The 16,252-nt window shown below is 37.2% G+C and overlaps 1 protein-coding gene across 1 annotated transcript in view; it reads left to right on the forward strand.

Annotated features, from left to right (window-relative positions):
- Nucleotides 1–229: 229 nt before the first annotated feature.
- The window catches only part of MUC2 (mucin 2, oligomeric mucus/gel-forming), a 60,015-nt gene continuing 43,992 nt past the window's right edge, over nt 230–16,252 (forward strand). Inside the window, exons 1-18 of the mRNA XM_030482234.1 lie at nt 230–299; nt 1,943–2,207; nt 4,685–4,799; nt 5,496–5,586; nt 5,969–6,078; nt 6,318–6,534; nt 6,993–7,118; nt 7,755–7,872; nt 8,193–8,331; nt 8,933–9,043; nt 10,055–10,124; nt 11,500–11,637; nt 12,215–12,379; nt 12,947–13,041; nt 13,729–13,859; nt 14,522–14,773; nt 15,675–15,727; nt 16,023–16,132. Coding sequence (XP_030338094.1) covers nt 230–299; nt 1,943–2,207; nt 4,685–4,799; nt 5,496–5,586; nt 5,969–6,078; nt 6,318–6,534; nt 6,993–7,118; nt 7,755–7,872; nt 8,193–8,331; nt 8,933–9,043; nt 10,055–10,124; nt 11,500–11,637; nt 12,215–12,379; nt 12,947–13,041; nt 13,729–13,859; nt 14,522–14,773; nt 15,675–15,727; nt 16,023–16,132 — 2,376 coding nt within the window. The remainder of the gene's footprint in view (nt 300–1,942; nt 2,208–4,684; nt 4,800–5,495; nt 5,587–5,968; nt 6,079–6,317; nt 6,535–6,992; nt 7,119–7,754; nt 7,873–8,192; nt 8,332–8,932; nt 9,044–10,054; nt 10,125–11,499; nt 11,638–12,214; nt 12,380–12,946; nt 13,042–13,728; nt 13,860–14,521; nt 14,774–15,674; nt 15,728–16,022; nt 16,133–16,252) is intronic.

A 16,252-nucleotide genomic window follows, 5' to 3' on the forward strand; every position in this document is an offset into this window, starting at 1 on the left:
TACTGAATCAATATTATACCATTTCCTGTATACTGAATTCCTTCGTTTATGGTGAAAAATACCTGTCTGTTTACCTCTTATCTTCTCTAAATATCATGCCTATTTTTTTACCCCTCCTCTTTCCTCCTCCCATTGTATCTCCTCCCCTGTGATAGAATCAATTGCATCAGTGGATATTATATAAAGAAAAGGTTTTGGTGGAGTTCCCAGTTCACCCACCTTAGCCACCATGGGGCTAAGAGTTGCCAGCCTATTTATGCTGTGGCTGGCTCTTTCCTGTGCAAATGAAATAAGAAAAGGTAAGCTCTAGAAATGCAGTAGCAGACTGTCTCCTGGAAAAGAGGGAGAGAATTAAAATACCACTGCAAAGGTAGTAGGAGGCAGCACATTTAAAGAATGCACTGGAGTTTTAAGGTGCCTCAAATTTCTTAAACTTTCAAATACAGAGGCTACGTGGCTCTACGAGCATAAGTAGATACTACTCTCTTTGGAGAGATTAGTACGTATATCTACTGCATTAATCTCTAGTTTCTTGTGCTTGGAAAATATTTTCAGTGTTACTCTTCTTTCAATGTGTTGAGACTTTCCTGGGAATGACTGGGCTTACCTGGCAGAAAGCAACTATAGGAGTTTAGGAGGTTTGTTGTTACATCAGTGAGAAAGTGGACGATTGTGCCTTCTGTTAGTTTGGAATGACTTAAGTACATTCTTCAAAAGTGAATGCACTACCCTTGGACAAAGACAATTTTGTCATTCAGGACATTAATAATCCTGTAAATGCTCTAATTTACTCTGTTACCAACTTCAAAGTGTTGAAATGGAGCTCTCATACTGAAAGCTATTTTTGGAGGAATAGGTAATGAATTTTGAGCCTTGATCAAGTTTGAGGTATTGGTCTTGCTTGCTGCATCTTGAATTCAGCAACGGGAGGAAAGCATTATCTTACATTTTGTGTCCCAGCTGTGGGTTCTGGGAGAATCTCTGTGTAGCCTGCATTCTGGGGAGAGAAGCATATCAGCTTGGCTGGATATATCTGGTGTGATTGATGCCATCAAAGTACAATAACTTATTGTTGTATTTGGTAGCTTTCTCAAATTAAACACTGCAAGAAAATCTCGTGAAGGTGAGTGGCATGTGTGCTTTTGGTACCTCGGCAAGCTTCTCAAGTACGCTCAGCTTTTATGTTCACCCCTAATCTACAGCATCTTGAGATTTATCAGATACTGTGTTCATTTGTATTATTTGCTAGTACAGATGGCTGGGAAAGGAACAAATATTGTAATCATCTTCATCTTTTGCTATTGCAAAATTATTTTTTTTTTTGTCTCCTACCATGATGATTTTCTGACCTATCTTACGAAGAATTTCTATTCAGTAGTAATAGAAATCACTACTCTGTTAGGAAAAGAAAGAATTCTTTAAGAACTCCTGCTGTGTACAAGTCCTTTCATAATATTTAAGCTATTTGCCTTCCAGAGTAGGCATGGTAGTTCCTTGGTTTCCTATCTTTGTTTTCTTTCTAGTGTATGTTGCATCGGGGAAGAAAATAGCTCTTAGAAATATTTAATATCGTTAAAAATAATACCGTGGCTCGGAACAAGTTCATGTGTTTGGCAAAGCAGCTCCTTTGCACTGATGTACCAGCTTGTTAGTGGTCAGAGGGTTAAGTTTCCCCACCTCACGCAGACAAGTTCCTTCACCTCAGTGAGGATTATGAGATATACCTGGCTATCAGAAGTATTTGGTAATGTCTTTATTTCCATTAAAGATTCCCATCTCTTCTACTTACTAGGCAGATACTTGATTAAGTTTGAGATCTGTGGAATCACTGTGTGTGTAATTGCAAGTGCTTTCTACTGTAAAATGCAACACTTACCTTTTTTAGATGCTAGCTCACTCATTTCACTTTTCTCACGCCTATTTCTTTTTCATCACTGAACAGGCAGGACAAGAAACCATGGTCACTATGTCTGCAGCACTTGGGGAAACAACCATTTCAAAACTTTTGATGGAGACTTCTACCAATACCCTGGCATTTGCGAGTATAATTTTGTTTCTGACTGCCGAGAGACTTACAAGGAGTTCTCTGTCCACATTCAACGTGCTCTGAACAGCAATAACCACCCTGAGATCCAGTATATTCTGCTAACAATCAGTGACTTTACAGTGTACCTCAGACCAAAACTGGTTGTGGTGGATGGGCAGATGTAAGTTCCTTTAGTACAATAGTATTTGCAATAAATGTGCTGGGAAGTTAAAGCAGAATTGATTCTTTACACAGCTGTTTGTATACCATTAAGGAAACTACTACAAGCATTTCCTTGTGCAGAAAAAAACCCTTGAAATCCAGTATAAAAATTGCTTCGGGGAGGGGCTTTAGTATTAATCATCATTTCTACACTGGCATAAGGGATGATTTAAATGCAAGTCAAGAAGAGGTTTGAGTGAATTGTTCTTCTGCTTGTGCAGGAAACAATGCAGCTCATGATCCAGGCATAAAATGACATAGTTTCATTTGTTTTATGGTATCACCTTGAGTTTACATTAGCAGATGGTTTAGCAGATCCTCAAAAATGAAGATGCATTTCTCTAGGGTCTTTTTCTCTTATTTTGTGGCAGATCATTTTTTCTGATCTTCATACATAATGTTTTAAGGTCTGATAGTCATTCCTTAAGGGATTATAACAGATATTATCCAGGTCAAAATTTACACTGATTTGTATGTAGAAATATATACTTCCTCACAGTGAGCTGTAGTATTTTTCTTCTCCTGTAACATGGTTGCACAAAGAACTAGGCTGACACCATTACTTGCTGCCAAGTAGTGTCTTAACCTGGCCTTTCCTATTGTTATCCTATCATTTCAGTCTGTGTATATATACACACTGAAACAAGTGAAGCAACTCATAGTTTAAGATATAGTTCTGAAGATGGAAGAAACTAGGTTGGTATGACTTAGCGTAATTAAAAAAAAAATCAATTCTATTGTCATTGTAGAACTGGGGTTTGCACAGAATTCAGCTTTTGCTCCTAAGTTTAGAAGCCACTGCAATGAAAATCTGTTCAAAGATAGGAAGTAACATTCAGTTTTCCAAGGATCATGCCAAATACATAAAAAAAAAGGACATGAAGCTATAAAAAATGCATTCTTGTCCCAAGTTGAAGAAGCCCTTTATTGTGTACTCAAGTTTTAAAAAGAACTCCATTGAAAAACAAGTTTAGAAATCCTTTAAAATTTGTTTTACTTAAACCAAGCATCTTTTTGTCTTAGGTAGTTTTCATAAAACAATAGATCCCTTCTGAATAGATTGAAGAGGATTTAGTTTTTTATAGAACCTAATTTTCCATATTGCTTTTTAAATGACATGTGATCCAGTGTCATGTAAAATAGCATTTCATGCTACTGAATGGAAAACTGCAAAGCAGAAAAATTTATTAATTTGCCTTTTGGTACCTGATCCACTGATTGATTGAACATCCTAGTATTAGAAAAAGAAGAGAAATATTCCATGCTGTGATAGCTGAAAGGTGAAAAGCTGCCCAACGTTTTATAATCCCTCTCCCAAAACATGATCTCTTAATGCCTCATTGTCCAGGGCATGAACAATGCAGCTAAAAGTAGAAATAATGACTTCTGAATTTCTGACTGACATTTAGATGTGTAAGTCATTTGGCCATGCTAAAAATGCCTGAGGTAAACAGTTGGAAAAATCCCAGTGACTGGAAATTAGGAGATAAAATTCTTCCAGTCAAGAGAAGAGTGAACAGGCGATATGCATAGACACGAATCCCAGTAACAATTATATTGGCAAATCTATAGAAATTTAACTGGTTATTTTTACTGGATTCCAGTTTACTTCTGTTTGAACAGAATTTAGGTCTCTAGATTTTATAGGATGAGGCTGCTTGCCACAATCCCTTTATTGCTGAAATAAAATCAGCAGTGTAACTTGTTACATAGTGCACTGTAAGACAGACGTACAAGAACAGGAGAGAGATCTGGTGAACTGATTCTTTGTCATACAAAACCATTTATGCTCACCCTTCTTCAAAATGTTTTCTGTAACATTAACATGTCTTGCTGTCACCATTAACAAGCTTGGTCCTGTCAATCGAAAACTAGTTAACTAAATACTGCAACAAACTGTTGAATTCCTCTTTACAAGCTCCTTTCCTTTCAAACTTTTGTTGGCAGCCCCTGTATCTGCCTGTGCTTTTTAAACTATTTTGAGGAGGAAGATCCTTGCAAAGGAACGTTCATTCTCTCTGAAATGGTTGTCAAATCTTTTGGTAAACAAAAGCTTCCATTTATGTTTTTACTTCTTTCATTGAAGTAAATTATTAGTGAGTGTTTGAATATCCTCTGTTAATAGCACAATGAGGATGGATTTTCCTTTGATTAAATTGAAGACATCTGACATTTTGGCTTTTTTTCTTAAAGAATCTGTATCCTTAGGGAGGTTTTGCCTCTGAAATGGCTTTGCCTTTTAAAGGTGATAAGTTATCATATCAAGTGCCAGAGAGAGAGGATTTTATGCCTCATTAAAACAAGGCATCCTGTGCGGCTAAATTCAGGTAGACAGGGACTGGTTTCTCTATTCATTAGGGTATTTTGCTTATTACAGACAATCATGTCATCTCTTATGTTTCTGTACTAACAAAAAGTCTTTGATTTTCTTCCTAGTGTGAAGACACCTTACTACAGCTCTGGTGTGCTCATTGAGACCAATGACAATTACACCAAGGTTTATGCCAAATTAGGCCTGACTCTGTTATGGAATCAAGAAGATGCACTGATGGTACATACGAACCACGTCTTCTTTATTGGCATTTCCTGGGTTTAACAGACTACTGTATACTGAACAGAAGTTGGATGTCACAAACTGAAAGGAGCTAGAGCGTTAGGCTGACTCACCCAACTGACACTCATAGTACCTTATTTTAAAAACATAAAAGTTCTCTTCTCTGCAATGTGATAGAGGTAGCAGTATGGCATGCAGATTTTCTTACTGGTCTCAAGAAAGGGAGAGGGAGTGTTCTAAGAAATAGCTAACGTTTTTGCTATAGCACCCCCATAATCTAATCTGCGTTTTCCTTCATTCGTCTTTTGAAGGACTACCGTCATCTACTTTCCTAATTTACACCAAGAATTAAGTTTTATCCCAGTAGGAAATTAAAAAAAAGGAGAAAAAAATAAATCAAAACAGTAGTCCTGTGATTTTAAGAATACTTTCCTTTTCATCTTTGTCACTACTGCCATAATTGAAATACAGAAACTTCAGTCACTTCATTCTGCTTACTGTATTACTTTTTGCTTCTGTGTGTTTGTTTATTAACTATGTTACAAATTCATTTGCTACTTCTCTAAGAATTTGGGGTTCACCATCACTTCTGTCATTTAGTAACTTCTCTTTCAAGTAAACATATTTGTTCTGGAATGTCTTCATGCACCAGATAATTCTTTTCTGTTTTTCCTTTTTATTTCCATTACCTAGGTGGAGCTGGACAGCATATTTAATAACCATACATGTGGTCTCTGTGGGGATTACAATGGAATTCCAATCTACAATGAGTTTATCAATGGAGGTGAGTCATCCTACCATACCGACAGCTATCACAGAAGGTGATAAACATTGTGCATAAGAGCATCACAGAAGAGCAAATTTCACTTGAGAGATTTCTGTGCCCCAGAATAAATATTATGTTCCAGTGCTGCATTCCTGGTCTAAGGTTATTTTATTCACAATAAATCATCTTGCTCTTTTCTCTACTGGCCTTCTTTACAACTTTAAATTTTTAAGCACACGTTGACAGAATAGACAAAATTCAGAGCTAGGCCTGTGTCTGACAGGCACGTTTGATACCATAGTAACTGTTTTCTTTGATCAGTAGAGTCCCAGGAATCAGATGCTCCTTGTTGTCAATTTCTGGGGCTCAGCAAGTCCTCTTTGTAATTTTTCTCTTGTAGATGAAAGCTACAATTCTATTACATATGGGAATTTACAGAAGATCAACAAACCCAATGCCGAATGTGAGGATCCTGATGAAACTCAGGCTCTTCCAAGCTGTAATGGGCATGTGAGTATTCCTAGTGGTGAACTTCACTTGCATGGGCACATGGAGACATCCTTGTGCTACAGGGAGTTAGTGTGTGAGGAGCTGGGAAGACTTAGTACTTTCCAGGAAAAATGGTTTCTTCTTCCTTTCTTGAATAACTGTTGCTGTTCGGAAGACAACAGTTTTTATGACAAGACAGGAAGTGTCTAGAAGCTCAGGTGCTTACAAATCTCTGAAATATTCTTCTTCATCTTTCTTAGCGTGATGAATGTGAGAGCCTGCTGACTGCCTCTGCATTTGCTGATTGCCAGTTACTTCTTAATTTGGAAATGTACATCCAAGCCTGCATGCAGGACAAGTGTGCATGTAATGGAAGTGAAGACTCCTTCTGTCTCTGCAGCACCATCTCTGAGTATTCTCGCCAGTGTTCACATGCAGGTGGCCGACCGGGTGAATGGAGGACGCAGAACTTTTGCAGTAAGCAGCTATATGAATTTTACAAAGAAATGTTTCATAGGTAGAACACTTTTAAATTCACATTTAAATTCATTCTTTCTCTACATGTATTATGTGTAATTAAGCCATATATTGCAAATTTCATGCCAGTAGTGCAATAAACTGCATACTATGTTCTTGCTCTTTCCTTCTTCTATTACTCTTGTTATTAAGAAATCATTTTCAGCAAGTAGAAATTCTGTTCCCATTGAAAATCTGTGAGGTCTGATGCTGCAGGTGGCTGGGATAATTTGATCTATTCAAAACCAAAAGAAGAAAATATAAAAAGCAGGTGAAGCAGTTCAGAAACATGCTTTGCCAGTTGGAGTCTGGCTTGGGACACCACTGACTTGGAGGGAGTAGGGAATATGATCTGTGGTTTCTGAGGAATGATGAACTTTATTCTCAAATAACTGGTGGTGTCTTTCTCATTCTTTCAGCTAAAACCTGTCCTGATACCATGATCTACAGAGAAAGCAGCTCACCCTGCATGGATACTTGCTCAAACTTGGAGATGAGTAGCCTTTGTGAGGAACACTACATGGATGGTTGTTTCTGTCCTGAAGGCAAGTGTTATTCTAGCTATTGTATAAGGCCAAAACCAGAAGCTCTGGCAAAGGAGGTCATAGCTAAAATATTAAATGTAGTCAAATTATATCTTAAAAATTAGTACTACTATTCATTATTTCCCCCCAGAGGAACATTATTATAAGGTTTTTAAACAAGCTCGTAATTGATTAATCAATGATTTTATTGTTAAATCATATACAGGTAATAAATCTGGTTTTTACGTCTCTATGAATGAACTGCTAATACATAGAAAATCATGCTTTTTAGGTTCAATAATTCTGATACAATGGATATCATTTGCCCAGAGAGTGATAATGAGGGACAGTGAGTGAAATTCTCGGACTTACAGTCAACCTTAGGAAAACGTGAAACTCTGAGATTGTTCTTATATACTTACATTAACCTTTTTGTCTGTGTGTAGTTGCATAAACGGGTAGACTTGGGTTTTCAAAGCTGGATAAAAGTGCTTTCCATGTGTCTTATAAAAAGCAGAAACAGTATTCTTCAGTTTTGGTAATTTCAGCCTTTGCTTTCTGTGTCATGTTGAGAGCATGCCTCCTCTGAGAGTTTCTCCTCTGTGGAAATCACTTCTTTCAGAAAGAGCTGGAATAGTTTACTGTTGTGCTTTACAGGAACTGTGTATGATGATATTACTGAAAAAGGATGCATACTTGTTAGCGAGTGCCACTGCAAACTCCATGGAAATGAGTATTCACCTGGAGAAAACATTACCAATGAATGTGAAGAATGGTAAGGATCACAGTTGTTTATACACCTTTCTTTGCTTGATTGTAAATGGGTCTGTGTTTTTCAATCTTCCACTTAGTCATAGAAGACATTGAAAACATTCTGAACTTAGTGTTTATGTTGAATGTTTATACAACTGATTCTTTGAAAAATTTTCCTGTATCTATGGCATATGGCAGAGGGGAAATCTTAAGAAAATGGTCAAACATACACTTTTAAAACACTTGTGGTTATCTTGCTGTTTGCTATGTATACAGATGCTTTCAGTGCTCTTAGCTCCTGTAATGCCTACAAGCATTTTTAAATTATTTGTCTGTTTCTAGCACCTGTGATTCAGGCAGATGGACATGCAAAGATTTACCCTGTCCAGGCACATGTTCAGTGGTAGGAGGCTCCCATATTACCACTTTTGATGGGAAGAAATACACCTTCCATGGAGACTGTTATTATGTTTTGTCCAAGGTACTGTGCACTGTAGGGTTTTTCTCTTTTAGAGTAAATACAAATGTCTGTGCACTGATATGTAACAGCTGTGAATCATTGTTTTATTCCATTTTTATGGGATAAGGGAAGCAGAAATGCTAAAAACTGTACTGGAAAATTTAGGATGGGCTGTAAGAGCCCTGTTAGGGAGTTGGGCACTTACTGCAATGGGTTGTTAACAAAGTCAGATAGTAGACTATGTATGCTGTTATTATCCAGTGGAGTCCTTCATGTATAAGAAATCAAAGGATCACTCTGGCTGCATGGATAGGTAGACTACAAAAATTGGCAGTTCTCAAGATTGGATGCTTTCAGCCAGATTGGTAACAGCTGTTCATGTGTCTGAGTGTCAAAGTCAGCTAGGGAAAGGAGCTGGGCCTGTTCTTCTGGAGAATGACAAAGATCTTGAACTAGAAACCATAGGCAGTTCAGCTTCCAGAACTAGTGCTGAAATGGTGGTCTTAATAGCTAAGTTCTATAGTAATTGTTATTGTAACTGATGACTTTAGTCTTTGTTTTGGAAATAATCTTGTGAAATCTTTGATTTGACTAATGGATATTTATTCCTCTATGATTGTAGGATTCTGTAAATGACAGTCATGCTCTCCTGGCAGAGCTGGCTCCCTGTGGCTCCACAGACAGGCAGACCTGTTTGGAGACTGTTGTGCTGCTAGTAGATGACAAAAAAAATGTAAGTGTTCTTTGGGTTCTGCTAGATATGTTGAAAATTAGCATATTTCCGTTACTGTACAGCAATAACTAATTCTTCTGGAGTCACTGTTGTGGATAGATAGGGCACCTCAGATAGGCTGAAAAACAACTCAGGCTTCTGCCTTGACAACTCAAAATTGACCTAAACTGTACAAAAGATGAGATTCAAATAAGATGACATTTCCCCCTTTCCTTCTCTGCTCTGTGCTATATGATTATTCTTACTGTATTCAAGGCTGGCTGGAAGTAATAGTGCCATTCTTCGTCTCCTCACAGCATTTTACCGTATTAAGATACAATTTTATAGATCTAATTGTGTCTTTTTCAGAAGGGATCCCGTTTTTGAATATTGATACAATCCAATCTTCTTAAATGTTTATATTTCTATTCATTTTAGTATTCTGTTTTGTTATGGGAATATCTAGATTATATTTATACCTAATTTTACATACATGTACACGTAATTTTCCTTCTATGTTTCTGGTGTTCCATGTCCTTTCCTGCATAACTAGAACAAAACCAAAGCAAACCAAATTAGAAACCCATCATTTTATGTTTCTGTATGTACAGACTCTCATTTATGAGCAAGTTTAACAAACTGCTTTCTTACCATGCCAGAATCATACTAAATCATTACACTGAAGCTGTGGCACATGCTTTTATAGAGATTTGGAATTTGCTATATATCTTGAAGTCATAGTATTTTCTTGCTGAAAACGAAGTGGCCAATATAAATGAGATTTGCATTTCATTACTGCTATAAATTGTTGTAGGCAGGCATAAGTGAAACGCTGAATAGCAAGACAAAACCTTACTTGTATCCTACAGGTCTGCTGCCACATTCAATTTTCAGATAGATTCTTCTTTCCAAAGATTTTAAGTTCTAGCCACAGTCTAAATGTGCAGAATGTCTCCCCTCTTATTTTTTTTTTTTTTAGTTCTTTTTCCCCTCAGTACTGGAACCTCATTGATTCTATTTGCTATTATGCAGGTGGTGGTTTTCAGATCAAATGGCAGTGTGTTACTGAATGAGGTGACCGTGAATGTGCCTCATGTGTCAGGTAAGGGGCATAGTCTTGTGTGTCATATGTCATACACCTGACTTCTCATGCAGGTGTGTTTTTTTCAGAGGCAAAAGTGGAAAACAGCCATATGAAATTTGCTCAGATTTTGGAACAACTTGGGGATGAATGTGGTTCAATAGTCATCACTGAGAATTTTATGGGCAGACTGACTGTGTATACAGCAGATGATTGAAAAAAGTGTCCCTTCACTTTTTTCATACAGCTTGAATATACTTTGGTATGTAGCTTGGGAAAGAGGAATTGTCATGGCTTAAATTTAAAGCCAAGTCTGGCTACATGGTGTGGGCATGTCCTGGCTCTCAGTCATGGCGAGGCTCAGGCATGTCTACACCATCCTGCTTCTTCCCCATGCTTTTTTTTTTTCTGCCTTTGGGAAGAAAGCCTGGCAGAAGGTAACTGCTGTATTTTCGGGTCAACTAGGGCAGGAAAGAAGGATGTACTGTGTAGCACCCTCTCGTCTTCTCAGCTCAGTTGGCGCATCAATGTCTTTTAATATAAGCAGCAAATTTAGACAGACACTTTCAGAGGCTGACCCAGATCACCTTATGTCAGAGCATAACTTCTGGTGGAAGGTCATTATCAGACAGCAGCTGTGACCTCTGGGAGTAGCTGTTGAAAGGAATGCAGAACGTCTCTTAGCACTCCTTTTTAGATATGTGCAGGCAGCACACTGACACGGCACATGTTGCTTCTTATTTACTGGCCTATCTGCAGATGAAAGAAAGTAATTCATGGGCTGATACAATCATGAGTACTTGCACAAAAAACAATTACAGTGTGTAACTGAAAGTTTAGAGAAATCAAAGTGCTCTAGGCAATAAAATAGACCATCTAATAAGAAGATTAAATTGATAAATAGAGCATACAGTAATGATTTGCTATAAGAAATTGGTTAGCCAGTAGATACTGGGGTTTTTTTACTTCAGAAAAGCTTTTGATACTGTCTCAGACTATCCTTCTGTACAAAATGTCCAGCAGACAGCTAGACAAGTCCATAATAGATTGGGTGAACAATTGGCTGATGGGTTGTACTCAAAGAGTTATAGTATATGAGGTTATAACAGGCTGGCAGACAGTCACCAGTGAGGCTCCCCAGGGCTCAATTTTAGGGCTAGTGCTCTTTAGTGTTTTTATAAATGATCTGGATGCAGGAGTCAAATTTAGTGAGTTTGATGATGTGAAGTTAGTGGGGCTGAGCATTGTATGTAGTTGGCCAGCAATTTTTAGAGGAAAAAAATGATTACTTTAATCCTCATCTCAGAGTTTTCATGGCAGGTTATAACTTAGAATCTAATAAGTGTTTCTTCTGGCATCCTGTGTTTACTGCACAGTTCAAATTTTGTGTTTTCAGCCAGCTTCTCGGTATTCAAGCCATCTTCCTACTACCTTGTTGTACAAACTTCTTTTGGGCTTCAGCTGCAAATCCAATTGTTTCCAGTCATGCAGCTGTTTGCAACTGTGGATCAATCAGTTCAAGGAAAACTTCAAGGTAAGTGTCTAGTCAAATGAGAATCAAAGCCATGCTGTTCCACAGCTGAAGAGTCATGTATTCGTACATGAGTGATAATTCATGCTGCTTACTGATTCAAGAGGAGGAAAATGAAAGCAGAAACCAGAACACTGGAAGAGAATTGATTCAAGCAAACTAGAAATGCATTTTTATTATTTCATATTGAAGTCACCTATCACTCCAGTGCCAGTACATGAATGTTTCCTAGAATATTTCTTACTTCTGTATTCAGTTTCTTTTTTAACAGTCCAGAAAACCAGGCTTTTGGTGTATTTTGTGGTTTTAATATCATCAGAAAGCATAAAAAATACAGGATAGGTTGGTGGTCTTCTGAGGCAGAGATATCTTCATTAAAACTATTCTTCTCAAGAGGTAAAGATTTAAAATGGGGCTTCTAAATCTTCACTACGTATAGTATGCATTAATATAAGGGTGGAATAATCAGCTGTATGAACTTCTGATTCTAATGTTTGTGGTGAATAGTTCCTTTCCCTTTGACCTTTGAATGAGAATGAGGTAATGATTATGTAATTTTTTTTATCATCTTTTTCAATAGGTCTTTGTGGAAACTTTAATGGAATGGAAGGTGATGACTTTAAAACAACCAGTGGGCTGGTAGAAGCTACAGGATCTGCCTTTGCTAATATGTGGAAAGCTCAATCCACCTGTACAGACCAGGTAGAAAAGCTGGAAGACCCCTGCAGTCTCAGCATTGAAAGTGGTAAGCACATGAATAAGTCAGATAGTTGCTGTTTATTACTGCAATAGGAATGTAAGAGCTGTAGTGTGGCACTGATGGTTCTTTTTAGAAGACTGTCAAATTAATAATTAATTTCTGCAAGTATGTATACATACAATCTCTGAAATGAAAATTTAACGGGTGGTTGCACTGGAATCCTGAGCTGGAAAGACAGAGAAACAAGGTCATTAATTTATACTCTCTGCAAAGGCAGCTTGTATTTCCTAGTATTTTTTAGCCCTATGTTTAATTTAGCTTTGTGATCCCTGAATAGGAAGGGCTGTCACAATTCCATGCAGACAACTTGCAGCAGAAAAATACGATGTTCGATTTTATGACTGTGTGTCTACCGCTAGATAATTGAATCTGAGAACAGAAATACATGTACAGTGATTGCATGTAGTTTCTCCGCTCCCCAAAGTGCATGCAGTTCTCTCATTTGTATCATTGCATTGCATTTATGTGACAACATAACTAGACATGACACAAAGAAGACAAGTGAATGTAATGAATATAATGATATAATTTAATTTTTCTCTTTTTTTGCAGCAAATTATGCTGAGCATTGGTGTTCTTTGCTGAAAAACTCAGAGGGTCCTTTTGCAAGATGTCACTTAATCATTGATCCGTCAGAATACTATAAGGTATTGTAATCTTGCACTCTTTTTAGTACTGCCTTATTTCAGATGGATGACAGTAGGCATTTATTATTGTTCAGATGTTTGCGACATAACTGAGTAGGTTGCCTGTAAGAGCTGGTGAAGTTTTTGCAGTGATTAACTGAGGCAGCATAGCATGCATTGGAACTATCTCCTATGTTGAGATTCTTGACGAGTGCTGCTGAAGAAAAAGATAATTTTGTTCTTCTGTTTTCTTATGTTTTGTATTTAATGTACATTTTTATTAGACTGGATATTTGAACCGGAAAGAAGATTCAAGAGATGCAGGGATGCACAGAAAGTTTAAGTCTACCCTTACACATCAGTTTCTAATAAGTCAGGGGGGACAAAAGGAAGTAAATAGTTATTACGTTTCCTGTATTGGTTACAATGTAACATCAATTTTTTTTTCATGCCAAAATTACACGGTTTTGTTCCCCCCATGCTCATCACTGTTGAGCAGTAAATGAGGCCTACCTGAGCAAAAAAGAATTCCTATGTCTTTGCAGCAGTTTCAGTCCCTGGTCTTCGTCCCTTCCTTCCACAGTTCTCTGAGTGTAGGAATTAATAAAAACAACATCAGAAAAAGGACACAGAATATTTCATAGCAACTGAGTTGCAATTGCCCATTGGTTTCCTGTGGGCTTACTGACCTCTTTGCTCTTTTTTCAGAAATGTAAATATGACACCTGCCTCTGTGAAGACAGTGAAGAATGCTTGTGCGCTGCCCTGTCCTCCTACTCAAGAGCCTGTGCTTTCAAAGGGATCATACTGGGAGGCTGGAGACAAAGTGTCTGCAGTAAGTAGTGGAACTGTAATCCATGTGGAATTATTTAGCCATGAGAAATAAGTCAGTTCTCTCTGAATTTCGTTGTCAATGATTGCAATGTTAAGGGATTAGGAGTATCTTAGAAATGTCTAATGGACTTAAAAGAGACAATGCTTATAAAATTTGCTAATTCATGTTATAATTTTTAGTTGTCATTTGTTCATGATATTTAAGAATAGCAAGCAATGTGTTTCACTTTCATCTTCTTTCCCCCGTTTAAATAATAATGCTCTTTCTATCTTTGACTAATGGAATCACATCCATCATGGCTTTTACATAGTCTTTGCTTATCAGTGCCTTTGTTTACCATTGTGCTTCCTTTTCATCAAAAGCACAGTATTGTTGAGACTAGGAGTTTATTACATTGTGCTCTCTTTCTGATTATCAGTGTGTTGAACAAATATGGGTATGAAAGTAGAAACTATTAGTAGCATTCAAAAGGAAGTCTTCAACAGGTAAACAAAGTTAGGCTAGTGTTACTTGTGACTTAGGATATGTTTGTACTTAAATAAAATCTCAGGGAGTATTGTTACCTTTACATGCTGCACAGCCAAAGAAACCAAATGGAAATGTCATAGTTAAATTGTCCACCCTGCATCCCTTATTTATCAGCTTGTTTATTTTCCCTCCAGCTAGTGAAGTGTCTGCCTGCCTAGGAAATCAAATCTTCCTTTACAACTTTACAATGTGCCAGCAAACCTGTCGTTCCCTTGCTGATGGTGAAAAGTATTGCTTGCAAGACTTTGCTCCTGTGGATGGCTGTGGCTGCCCATATAATACATACTTGGATAACCAGGATACCTGTGTGCCCATCTCCAAGTGCCCATGTTATTACAAGGGATCATACCTGGAACCAGGGGAATATGTCACAAAAGATGGGGAACACTGGTATGCTTTATTGTGGCTTCTTTTTTGTGGGGATATAAGCCCTTTCAAAATTTGCTTATTAGGTGTAAGCTCCTTAGCTTCTTGTGGTGCTTTAACGAACACTTGTAATGCATTTCACATCTTCATGCTGAGCAAAGCATCATACTGTTGCAATGCAATTTATTAATAATTGAGAAATGCAGCTTTGTTTGAAGGTCAAAGTACTGGCTTTCATAGATAAACATTACTCTGAACCTACACTGTTAATAAGCCTTTGTTGAGCAGAAGGGTAAAAGGAAGATAAAATGCTGGCTATAATTTTATGTTGCTGTTTTCTTTTCTGTCAGGGACAGATTGCTTGTGTTTTCCATTGAAGGAAATGATATGTATTTACTGTAGCGTAGTAGCATAGTGAAAGGAACTTTCACAATGCTGGTATTTTTTATCATTAACTGACAACTGGTTTCTGCATGAATCATCAGTGCGAATTGTGTAATACTTCTCTCATCCAGCAGATGAAGCATAGAGGCCAACAGATTTGCAACATATGAGATGAATAGGCATGAAAATGTATTGTTTGCCCAAATGAAGGCTTTGATTTAAATTATCATTATTATCCATTTTATTATTGTCTGTTTCCTGAGCCATCAATAAGCTCAGTATTAAGGATTAATAGAATAGCTGTCATTCCTTAAAACATAACCTTCATGTGCATTATGCCTAAAATCTTGCTGCGCTTTTTCTCCTAGTGAAAATTCATGAGTATGCTTCAATAGAGTTCACCTTGAAATATCCATAGAAATTATGCAGGGTAAATACTAATAAATACTCTCAAATTTGTATGAATAAATTCTTAGATTTAAATTGAAGACATTGAGCTTTCCTTTTTTTTTTTTAATTTCTGCTTACTTTGCTGTTCTAGTGTTTGCCAAAATGCAAAGGTCCAGTGTACTTCAGTGACAATAAGAATGCAAAGTAAGTGGCATTCTATAAAATAAACTAAAATAAAAACCTAATAAAAAAACAATAACTCAACCTCGAAACCCAAACCTACACTTTCCATTGAATTCTCCACGTAATTGTTTTGTACGTTTTCTTTATATCTTTATGTGAAACAGCTAGACATTTTCACTTTGTTCTATCTTCACTGAGCCTCTTTTTTTCATAAGGATAGCCATACCCTGAGATTTCTGTCTCAGTAACTACCACCTTTCATACACATTTCTTTTGCCTTTTCTGGAGTCATCCAAACCAGCAACATACCTTTCAGGTGTAACAGAATGTTCTTCTAACAAGACTTACTTTGACTGCAATGCATCTCCAAGCTGGACTTCACAAACGCCTGTACAACTTAGCTGTCACACTCCTCAAACTGATCATGTATGTATTCAGTTTTTCTCCATGTCATGTTTCCTTTATTCTATATTCTTTAAATGACACGGTGCAACACAAAAAATGCAGTTGTAACTAAAAGGTGATTTCTCTTTGGTTTAATTTTCC

This window comes from Strigops habroptila, chromosome 4 (genome assembly GCF_004027225.2).
Source record: "Strigops habroptila isolate Jane chromosome 4, bStrHab1.2.pri, whole genome shotgun sequence".
Classification (NCBI taxonomy): Eukaryota; Metazoa; Chordata; class Aves; order Psittaciformes; family Psittacidae; genus Strigops; species Strigops habroptila.